The 11,806-nt window shown below is 43.6% G+C and overlaps 1 protein-coding gene across 1 annotated transcript; it reads left to right on the top strand.

The window, feature by feature from the left end:
- Nucleotides 1-652: 652 nt before the first annotated feature.
- On the top strand, nucleotides 653-4,062 carry phlda1 (pleckstrin homology-like domain, family A, member 1). The gene is made up of 2 exons (XM_026327446.2): nucleotides 653-1,328; nucleotides 2,512-4,062. Exon 1 carries the CDS (start codon nucleotides 828-830, stop codon nucleotides 1,287-1,289), a length of 462 nt encoding a protein of 153 aa, XP_026183231.1. The 5' UTR covers nucleotides 653-827; the 3' UTR covers nucleotides 1,290-1,328; nucleotides 2,512-4,062.
- The last annotated feature ends 7,744 nt before the right edge of the window (nucleotides 4,063-11,806 follow it).

The raw sequence follows: 11,806 nt of genomic DNA, 5'->3' as shown, positions 1-11,806 counted from the left end.
TTTTTTTTTTTCATGGCTTTACTTCAGCTGTTCCTAGTCTTGGGAATGAGTTTTAATCAATAGTTCACAAAAGGGCTAATGCATTTTTCTTTGTCAACACATCAAAATGGTTATACAAACTGAAGGTAGCAGATTTGCACCTGCAGAGGGCGCCATTACTGAGGCTATTCCATGTGGAATGAGGTACCTGGACGAAGTAAATGAATAGCGAGGTAAAACACGGGCCAAACGTTGGCAATACTGCCTCAGTGTGAAATACTGCATATGCACATGTTTGGGTGAAGTACAGAAGCACTTAGGTTTAAACAGTATCAAGGACTGATCAGAAGTCCAGTGAACTAGCTGTGTGGATATGAGTTAAGCACCATGTAAGTGTATGCTGTTTATAGATATATATATCTATATCTAAGCCTATGGGGGACTAGAGCCGCCTAATGTCAGCATTAACCCTAAATGAGATTTTAGTGTTTGAACCCCAGAATTGAGGGTTAGGGTGAGAAGAGTTAGGAGACATGTAAAATATGAATTTGGTTACTAGTTGACTTGTCTTCATGGTCTTGAAAGGCTGGTGCCACTCTGGGGGGCGGTGCATTTCTCCAGACCCCTCCCGCACCCGTCACTCCCAACAATGTGGCCAGTAGCCAGCCAGGCAGTCACCCAGTCAGGCAGCCTCCTCACTACATCCACCACTGCTCACCACCGCAGTCACAGCAGCATCTCATGCTTTCACCTGCTCCTGGGTAAACAGCCGCGCATCCCTCCGTCCCTCAACGCGTCAGTCGAATCGAGCAGCCGGGCGGGTGAAAGCCTGAAGCGTCCAGGTGACGATGCTGGAAAACGGGAGGAAGGTGTTCAAGGAGGGTCTACTGGAGAAGCGGAGCGACGGGCTGCTACAGCTCTGGAAGAAGAAACACTGTGTCCTGACCGAGGACGGCGTGCTGCTCCTGCCGCCCAAGCAGCACGACCACCCGCAGCACCACCAGCCGCACCACGGCGCCGGGGACACGGGCAAAGTCAAGGAGCTGCACTTCGCAAACATGAAGACGGTGGACTGCGTGGAGCGGAAGGGCAAGTACGTCTACTTCACGGTGGTCATGACTGAGGGGAAGGAGATCGACTTCAGGTGCCCGCAGGACGAGGGCTGGAACGCGGAGATCACCTTGCAGATGGTCCAGTACAAGAACCGACAGGCGATCCTGGCCGTGAAGTCCACCCGGCAGAAGCAGCAGCTGCTCGTCGTGCAGATGCCCGGACAGAAGACGGTCCGCTGCTCGCCAAACGTTGCGTGACCTGCGGCGAGTCCCGCGGACATTGGTGCCCCATTAGCGGTAAGACAGCTACAGAGAAAGCGAGAAATTGGGTTCGGGGAGCACCTGGGGAACCCCTTGCAAATTAAGGACCAGTTGTCTCCTTTGTTCTATTCCCTGGATATTAATACCATGAGTGAGGAGCGAGTATACTTCCAGACGGGGACATCCGCGTACAAAATGTGGATCTATTTTGGCGTAAAGAAAAGTTTGTTAGCCCCTGCTGTAGGCCTGCATATCCGTCCCTGTCATGTAGGTAAAATCCTCCGCAGGAAAAGGTGTTGGATATACATTCCCAGGCAGGTCTGATACTTCATACAGGGGAACTCCATGTCCAAAACACACGACTTTACGCGCAGCAATACATAGATTGAAGTTACGCGCGTCGTCTAATGATATACATGGAAAGGTGTTGATATGTGTTTCGGGTCTTTGAAAGTGAGATTGTCATGAATGGGCCAATGTGGGCACATGGTCCACAGCGCCAAAGTTATAGAGTCGAAAGCGGGTAAAAGTAAATAACGCGTAAAGCGCACAGATTGCGCATAAATATCAAAGGCGGTCATGTGTTTCCCTGCTGTTGCTAATGTACATACCCTGACTTCCAAATTTACCCTGACACCCTAACCCGTGCTGTAGTGCGGTCTCAGCTCCAAGTGTCACACCAGAGCCAAACGTCTGCTGCTTTTTACAGTGCAACTCAACACCTCAGCAGCTCCTCTCACTTCCTCCTTCCTGCCTTAAGTTGTGCGTGCTGAAAGAAGCTGATCCAGGGTTTGGTTCGACAGCAGATTTCCAAACACGTGGCTCTTTGGGGCACATGATCATGTCAGCGAACATCAATGAATCAAACATCCGGATGTGGCGATTATTTAGTCGCTGTGATAAATTCTAGGCATGAGTAACCAAACAGGGTGTAAACAGTGGTCCCCTGAGGTGAAGGGTAATACCAGTAGCTTATTATACCAAGGCCCAGCAATGGCCAACGATTCTCAAGGGAGAAACTGTAAGAGCTGAGGTTGTGTAAAGTGACAGAAAATAGCCTTTGCATTAAGTCAGTGTGAGCTGATGGTAAAGATCAAGACTGGAGAAATAAGCAGCCTGGGGTCTTGTTATTCTGAGTCTGGGTTTCAGGTGGATTTAGATTTCCTTTCCTCATGTGTCACCATCAGTTGGCAGCCTGTCTAACTGATTGCATCCACAGGTTAATTGGACACTCAGCTGGAGGATGGATATTGACCTGGGCTGCACACCCCCCTCTCCCCCCGCCCTCCTGTCGCTTCACCGCCAAGCTCCATTCTCCAGGAGAACCCCTCTTCCATGTAGTGGTTTCCACAGACCAGCACCCCATCCCCTTTTCAAGACAGAGACTTATTTAAAAAAAAAAAAAAAGACTGATGGACAAGTAGCATGTGAGAAAACTGTATTCTACCGTGCAATGGGTTCATCCCTTATTTATTAGACGTGTATATATATTTTCTATAAAAATGTTATGTTGTCGATGAATGTTCAGTGTGGTTGTTGCTAGAGTGGAACAGGAAACTTGAGGTTCATAGCTTACAGATTCCTCATAATGTCCATTGAAAATAAGCTTTGTTCTGTAGTTAGATTTGGATGGTTGCTGTAGGTTATTGATACAATTGTCATTGTCCATGTTTTCACTTTTCAACTTAACCAAAGAACAATTTCATGACATTTCTCCTTGTGCAGTGTTACACCTTAGAGTATACTATACTGAAGTACATTAGCTACTGAGATACCTGCTCGACCTAATCAGAATTTGCTTTCTTCCTTGCTACAGTACATCTTAGTATTGTCATTGTGTACATCAGTCATTTTTTTAATCATCTTATTTGGCTGTGCTTGGAGAAACACTTTCTCGTCAGTCTTAAATCAGATACCAGCTTTTTCCCCTCAGAAGAGGTTAATTATAGAAAGTAAGCAACATGCAGGTTCTTTTTTTTGGTGTTCTGGCAGTTTTCAGAGGCCAAGCTGCTCTGAAGACATTTTCACTGGTTGCATTAAGGCTTTGTGAGTGAAGACAAACAACCACATTTCTTCTGGCGCGGTAACATCAGAGTGAAGTGCTGAAGGAAACCAAAATTGCTCCAAATTGGCAACTAGAAGCAAGAAAAGTACCTTGACATTTTCAGATTTGTGAAAATTCAGACAAACTTCTTGGTATTGGTGCTTCTTGGCATTCGAAGCTTGCCAGCTAAGCTAACACAGACTCATTGGCTGAACCTGCTGACCCTTACTGCAACCAGATTATTTCTGTCTGTGGCAGCTCCTTCTCTGAGAAATGCTCTGTGTCTAATCCACAGATTGTCTAAGGCATGGAATGATTTTCCTGAGAAAATGGACAGACTTTAAAAGGTTGTGGTAGACGGGCCAATATTCAGTGGATCGTGGCAGGTATTGCTCCCTTCATGATGGAGGGATGTCAGGAACCATTTGATTTCACTGTGGCTCATGTTATTTCCTGTTTGCTGGGAGTGTTTCCTACTGCTTACCCCTCTAGCCAAACTGACACATGCCTCTGCGTTGCTGTCATCTCCCAAACAGGGTAATAGCTGTGCCCTTTATCTAATACGACTGGTGTGATGCTTCTCTGACATGCCTTCCTGTTGCCATCATCATACACACAGTTATAGCTGCACCCTTTGTAGCCACTGTCCAGTTTCTTATTTCAATGTGAGATCTATTTTCATACCTCGAAAAGATACATTCCATTAAAAAAAACAAAACAAAAGCAGCACGGTGTCCTGTGTGGTTTTTCTAATGCTACAGCGGGGTCATTTGAACAAGCTGCTGCTCCATCCTGCTCTGGCCTTTCCTGCTTTATGACCTCTGAACCTTTCACCCCCTATTTCCTGGTCTAAAAGTAGACGCCTTGCAGAGGATTGGGTTTCATTGCCAGTTGTTGCCGCTCAGATAAACTGCCAGTACGTAATGTCAAAAGAGCACGTGGCTCTGGCCAGTCTCCTGTCTAAAGCCGAGCTAATTCAAATAACCGCAGAGCACATGGTGGCATTCTTTCTGACACATGAATGGTCTGCTGCTGCGCAAGAGTAAAGATGCACCTTTTCTGCTTGAATATCAGTCTGGAACTGCTTCACCAGTCTTTAAATATGGCCTTTTCTCTTTTTTGTGCTTCAGAAAGATTGAAAATAAAGCAGAAAAAAGAAATGCTCGCAATGCTCAGAGCTCAGGAAATGTCCTGAAAATCTCCCACTAAACTGTGGCAATACTTACAGAGACAACGTTCAATCAGTATACTTCCAATTAATCAGAGCCAGTCAATTACTGAGTAATTTCTCTACAGGCAAGCACCAGCATGCATGAAGAATAAAGTTTCCGATTATAAATGAATGATAAATACTTGGCGGTAAATGGGACCATTTGGTCAAGGAGATTCCACTGGAAATCCAAACAGACTCGAACTACTTCATGTAACTAAAATATAAATCCCTGGCCTACATTTCTGTTTTCTGTATAATTTGCTCCAAATAACACGGTGCTTACAGGAAATTAAAAAACACCAATAGGACATAATGGAATAGTCAGATGTCGGCAGCTCTCCATTTCTGTTTATTTCTGTGTAGTCGTTCCATGTTCAAACTGTCCTACAAAGCAGAGAAAAGATCAGAGAGGACGTGGTAAAGTTTCAGTCTTTGCTGTTGTTGACGTCCCTCGACCATAGCGACAGGTCGCTTTGAAGCAGCCGCAGCAGCAGCAGAAGCAGAAGCAGCAGCTGCTCTTCAAACATTAAATAAGACCTAAGACCCTCTGCAGCTCTGTACTGGCATGTCGTTGACCTCCAACATATTCCTCACCATCACCATCTCCCTTTGATCTGCAGGAAGACGTGGGAACTTGTGACAGCAGGTGTGTGTGACCATAATTCACTTAGAAGGAGTTTCTAAAGCTGATTTGTGGCGTCTCTCCAGTATCTTTACTTTAGCCCAATTTGACCTGCTGACCTTTGGCAATAAGGTACAGTTTTGGGTAGTATTAAAGTTGTTTGCCACATAACATCGTTTTATTTTTTATTATTTTAATTATTTAACAGTTTATCTTGTCTTAGGCAGATTGTGGATTAATACATATTTGGTGCTGTAGTATTTAAACTGTAGGAAGTATGTATATGTGGGATTAAGTCAAAATAAAGTACAGTTTGTGTCCATGGTAATAAAGGGACAACAGCCAGTGCAATGCAGCTTCATGGTCTTTTTTGTATTGGATTTGTTGATAAAAATATGGACTACTACTTAAGTATAGCTGCCAGTATGCTAAGTGCTGGCAGGCACTGACCAGCTTGTGTTACTTTGCAGTTCTGGGCTGCCTGATGATCATGAAGTTATTTTGACAGCCAAGTCTCTTTCTTCAAGCCTGTGGGTCCTCTTCTCCTCTACCCACAAACATGCAGTGGGTTGCATAAACTCCTCCCTCGGTTATTTTCTCACCAGTGACATAAAACAAAACCTGTGGCAAACAGTATCACATTGTGATGTTCTTACTATCCAACACTTCATAAAATGAATTCTTCAGCCCCCAGGACTGGACTCGGGTCTATTAAAACAGAACTGGGATAGACTTGTGCTGCATGCAGGGCTAATATGTCCTGGATCTTTAGCACAGTGGAGAGAAAAGAGGAGCCTAGCCCTTAAACAGTCCATTTGTATGTATGCCAGAACGCTGCTCGCCAAACGGCGCAGGAAAGTTGTCACACCACGTTGATTTTATAGGACTGCACTCGTGTTCTACATCCCAGGATCTTCCTAGTAATCAATAACCATCCCAGCATGCACTGTATCTGATGAGACTGAATGACATTGTGCAGTACCGCAGCGCAGGAGTGCCTCAGAGGGTTACTGATCCATAGGCCGCATATCAGCCGAAGTGTATGAAGTGGCTTTTTATCTTATACGGTGAAATTACTGTGATATAGAGATTAACAATGGTTTTGTCTGACAGTTGCCTATTTCAGGTTATATGCAAATGCTGCACAGGTTAACCTTTAGATGGTGCTAAGCCATCCAGTACTGTTTACTGAAGTGTTTACTAAAGCGTCAGACAATGTACAGGAACATCTGCTATTATTTTGAAATAAGCCCTAATGTCTTGCTGAAGTGAATTTGAGCATTTTAACCATTTCTAAAGGAAATGGAAAGGAAAGGAAATAATCTACTGTGACGTGGTCGGACTCAGTCAGCTGATGTAACACACCTGGGAGAATCCAGGAGAGCAGCAGTGAAGTATGTTAGAAAGTTTGCCAGAAAGGAACCAATTAGTTATTTTGGATGGTTTAACTACTTTGTTAGTTTATAACCTAAAACATTGGACTGTTTACAATGAACGAGGAACCAGCCAAAGCCAGAAGACGTCTACGAGGCAGCCAGGTATCATCATTACCAGCCTCTGTGGATGAAACAGAGTCTGGTCCTTCAACACACGAGTCAGGTCTAGTACAGGACAGGGGCACACTCATGAACCAAGCAGGACCATTTTTATGGCAAAATATCTCCATGCCTGTCTCCCGTTTGGTGCTTGGCAGACAGTTTGAGGTGGGTTTATCAGCTGTCAGCTGCTGTTGAGAACGCTACAACTCAGTGAGGCTGAACTGGAACAAACTGCTGGGCCATAAAACCAAAACAATGAGCTGAAAGTTGCCAAAACCACTGTAGAGCTCAGGGGAATTGTAGTGTTGGGTGAGTATCCTCTGTGCTTTGGTTGACTGTTTGGTTATCCTCAGCGTTTGACTGGGAATAAGTACAGTGTAGTATATAACATTCTGACCCAATCCTTCATTTGTCAGAGGTCATTTGAGTTAGACTAAACACCCGATAAACCACTTAGCAGTACTCTGTAGTGTTTTAAAGTCAACAAAGCAAACCTGGGGGTTTTGGGACCCAAGGGAAGTTGCCTGTTTTGGTTCTGGTTGGTACCAGACTTTGCGTTTGTGCAGAAACCGTAAAATGATCCAACAAAGAAACAGACTGCAGTTCATCGCACCAAAGTGTTAGCATGCTCTATGACACTGTATGCTGTTTATATATTTATATTCCTTTATACACATAATTTTAGCCACGCAATCCACAGACTTTTCATGTGTTTGAATAGTTGTCATGCCAACCTGTCCAGGAAACCAGTGAGTTGGGTAAAGGTCTCCTGGTTTTATTCCTATATTGTTCACCTTGTTTTAGAAAACTTTTCAGGCAGCACACAAGTGTTGTTAACTACTGTATAAAAGCCATAATCATCTCCAGGAAGCTCAGGACGTAGATTATAGGGACTCAGCCGCCACATCACCATCATATGTGTAATCACAGATCACTCAGAAATATGGATGTAACAGTCTCTCTGATCGCTTCATTATTCAAAGTGCCTGGCAAAGAGATAACAGGTACACAAAGAAAGACCCATTATTCCGGGACATCTGGCGTCAGCCTGGCTCCACGGGCTTCATCAGACGCTGAAACAGCTCATCAGCACAGAGAACGGAGAGCACATTGTTCACACACTCGCTGTTTTGTTTTCTCCCAACTGTGTAGGCGGAAGATAGATAGGTGCAAGATTGCTTTATGGGGCTTATTCAGGCTGTGCGTCAGAATGAAAGCCAGCTTGCTTCTGCCTTTGTGTAGATTTCTGATAGAATTTGGATACGACTCAGAACTCCAATAAGTGATTTGTTTTACTTTAGTTTTAAGTTTCATTATATTGCAGTGGAGGATTATGAGGAACATAAAATGAATAATCCCATACTTCAGATCTTCATCCTAACTATTCAGCATTATTAAACCATTATATTTTACGGAATTATCCATCAGCAGGCTGTGCAGTGTGGTACTGGGATATAAACATCCAGGGATACTTAGCCATCTGCTCAGTAGTACATAAACTGCGGGTTTATACTTTCTGTGTAAATGCCCCAAATGGTAAGAAGCAACTGGCTTTTTGAGAAAGTATTTTGGCTTTTCACTCTGTGCAGATTGGAGTTCTAGCTACACAAACATGTCTTGGAGGCAGCAGTGTCTCCAATGTGGCTGTGCTGTTTCTGTTGAATTCAGCTACTTGTAAAATTAGAGCTGTGTGCTAGAGAGCCTGACAGTATGCTTACACTCAATGCTTTATGGGAAATGTGGTTTGTATTCCAGAATTCACACAATATTTGTTCATAATAGTAATGTAGGTATTTGTATAAGCAATTGACTCTACAGTTTTCTCTGCTAGTCCCCCACATTGTGGCTTTGTAAACAGAATCATGTCCCCACAACACAAGTAATACATGTACACAGACACACACCGTTGCCTGTTGCCAACCCAGCAGGCAGAGGCAGCACTGGTCAGCTGGCTCAGGTCAGCGTCTCTCAGCGATTAGACCAGGACGTTAGTGATAAGAGCAGAAATGTCACCTTGTTCTCTGCAGCTTATGGAAAACTCCATGAAATTCTGAGTGAGACCTCGTACAAATGTAGATGTTAGCTCAGTGCCCACTGTGTAACTGTGTTTTATGAGAATACATTTATTTTTACTAACATCTGTTTGTGAGGTATTTGATATGTGACTGGCACAGTTTGAGCTGAAAAGCCCTTTTACACAGACTTAGGTTGGAACCTCGTGTATTTTAGAGTTACCACTTGATTCAGACCAAAGCAGATGATTGTGGGCTTCTCTCTTGTACATGATGACCACTGATTTTACTGCCTGAAGTGACAAGTGTTGCAGGGCAGATTCTTTTCACTTTTCGGGGCTCAGGGGCTCAATAATACCACTGTAAAACTGTAAAAAGGCTCTTAAATTTGCATTTGATGGTGATAAAATTCTAACATGTTTAAAGACAAAGTGAATCCTTGCAATAGACATGGGAATAATTCTTTCATGTATTAGAGTGTAGCTAGAGAACACCTATAGAAAAACAAAGGTTGGATAATCATTTATTGTATTTTCAAACAGCATATTTTACTTTTTAAAAAAGGGACTGGGTAATGTGTTTCCAAAATGTGACACTCAGGGGAGCGTTAAAGAGACAAGCCTGGACCCATCCATGCATGTGTGTTCAGATGGGGGATAACTTGCATTATTAACCACCATATGACAGTACACAAAACATCTCATTTGCTTTGTAAAGTGGGTGTGGTTGCAGTTACATGCAGTCCTCTGGCTGTTTGAGAGACTTTTTTTTGCTTTAGCCTTATTCCCACAGGACACATGAGACCAGGAGACCAATTTTGCTGTCTTTTTGATGCACACACACACAGTAAATATCCTCTCTGGTATCAGCGTGAATATGCAGGTGGTGTAAGCTGTAAGTATACACAGACAGACGCGCTTAAGTCTGCATGCAGGCACGTACACAGGGAAAAACACACACACACACATATGTAGCCACCCACTCGTCTGCACACACAGGTGATATGGTGTCTATTAGCAATAACAGCCGTCAGGCAGCTGAGCAGACTCAACCTCCTCCTCCTCACTCCCCTCAAGGTCACCGATAGGCCGACAGCAACAGGGACAACTGTCTGTCAGCCAATCCCTGACCTCCCTGTGTTTGTGTGAGAAGCTGAGTTCCTCTTTTGCATGAGATAATGTCATTGTTACACTGGGATGATCTTCTCCCAGGAGGAGACAGCAGCTAAAAACAATGCAAATGGACCACTTTGTAAGCAAATTGAACTGGAAAATGAAGAGTTAGTAAGAACTTGTTTGGAAAGTAACAATACAGCTTTTTTTGTTCATTTTCCCCTTTGACAGCTGTAGATTTTAAAGTAGCGGCTGTGTTCAAAGGAGATAAATACACCTTTCTGATTTCTCTAAATGCCCCATATAAGTGATTATTCACATCCTGCCTTTCTGAGTGTGCTCTGATTCAGATTGTTTTTTTAAAGTCTGCACGGCAACTCAGGAGATTGTCCTTCATCCATGTGACTCAGGTCTACTTCCTTGTGTCAGTAAACATCCCCAGCTGAAGAACAAATTGAGTTCCACACTGATTCAGACAAGGAAATGGGTACATTTCAGATTCAATTAATACAGCATCGATAAAGAATGAAATAGAACAAGGTTTCGAAGAGGTCCCCTCTTCTTAAGACTAAGTTTCAGTTATTAAGATGCAGTCAAATGCAGCAGACAGAAAGAAGCCAGTGCAGAGCCATTCTCATTAGTCCATAGCCATGTGGACTGAGAGGAAAGGGCTGAGGACATAGTGCGTGTGGAGATATTGTTTTCGTTCAATGTGAAAAATTGCCTGATTGGAGGCAGGAAGTGTGCATGAGATGTGATTGTTCAGCCACAGCTAGCTGTGTGACTGCTTCTCTTCCATACAGAATACTAATAAGGAAAAGGACCGCAATAGTGTAGTGTTCCTGCGTATTTTCACCCAGAGCTATATAGTCAGCTGTCAAGAATTACATTCTGTACATGCTGTAACGTTTGGATTTTCATGATATAGACATTTCACACATTGTTCAAATGCAAACATTCGGATTACTCTTCATATGAATTTGATAGACTTCCCAAAATACTGGGATATGTTTGCTAGTGAAGTTGACAGCTGGATTAACATAGTGGTTCTGAATTCAATGATTTTTTTATGATGAAAACTGAGATGAAACATTGTGCAGGAATTGGTCTTGTGATGTTCTTGGAGGGACTGTACTGAGGCCTACAGGAGACATTTTTTAGTGTCATTGGAAAAAATTGTAATTTTCTTTTGCATGTTTTCTACTTTCTACTGGAGACTAATGTTTTCTGTTGTGCCCTTCATTTTCATTTCACAGAGCAGCATGACGGAAGGTTATGGCAGAAGGTTTTCATAGACCTTTAATGTCAGCAGGTGCATTTGCAAAAATAAGCAGGCAGGCTTGTAAAGCCAGGATGCCTCAGAACGTGGATCTGAAGACCAGGACTAAATGCAAACGACTGCCTGTTAAGAAAATGTTTGGAAAAACCCCCTTTACTTACTTCACCAGTTTTATTTATTCATGTTTGTGCTGACCTGGTTCCATTTATGAAACTGCACTTGTGTCTCTGAGAAAAAGTGACATCACTGAGATCTCTAATAGGGAAACAAAATGGCTGCGCTCCATCTGTGTACATATCCTAGACTGTGCAGAGATCGTGCGGTGTTGTGTCCTCCAGGCTACAGTGGCTCTGTGACAACACTCTCTGACCTGACGGTTGCCAACCCTGTATGAATACACAACCTTTTGTCCTTGAAAAGCAACAGAACCTGGCATTTTCCACTCAGTCCTCTCCAGTTACAGCTAATCTTTACTGCCTTTCCCGCCTGTGAGGCTCCTCTCTGTTTTGCATATCCTCGGGATAGATGAAGACATTGTTAAGTCTCCTGGAATGTGAATGAGCCACAGCGCAGTGAGTCAGCACCCACGCAGATGTAACGGTAGAGGCTGTGGCTTTTCACTAAGCACAGGTAGGCCTGTGTTTGGTTTTGGATGTGCGGATTGGAAGTGAGACACTGCCATGTGTCTGCTTCA

This window comes from Mastacembelus armatus, chromosome 23 (genome assembly GCF_900324485.2).
Source record: "Mastacembelus armatus chromosome 23, fMasArm1.2, whole genome shotgun sequence".
Classification (NCBI taxonomy): domain Eukaryota; kingdom Metazoa; phylum Chordata; class Actinopteri; order Synbranchiformes; family Mastacembelidae; genus Mastacembelus; species Mastacembelus armatus.
This window is presented reverse-complemented; position numbering and strand designations above follow the sequence as displayed.

Coding starts and splice junctions, on each gene's coding strand:
- phlda1 (XM_026327446.2), top strand. CDS start 828: ATGCTGGAAAACGGGAGGAAGGTGTTCAAGGAGGGTCTACTGGAGAAG.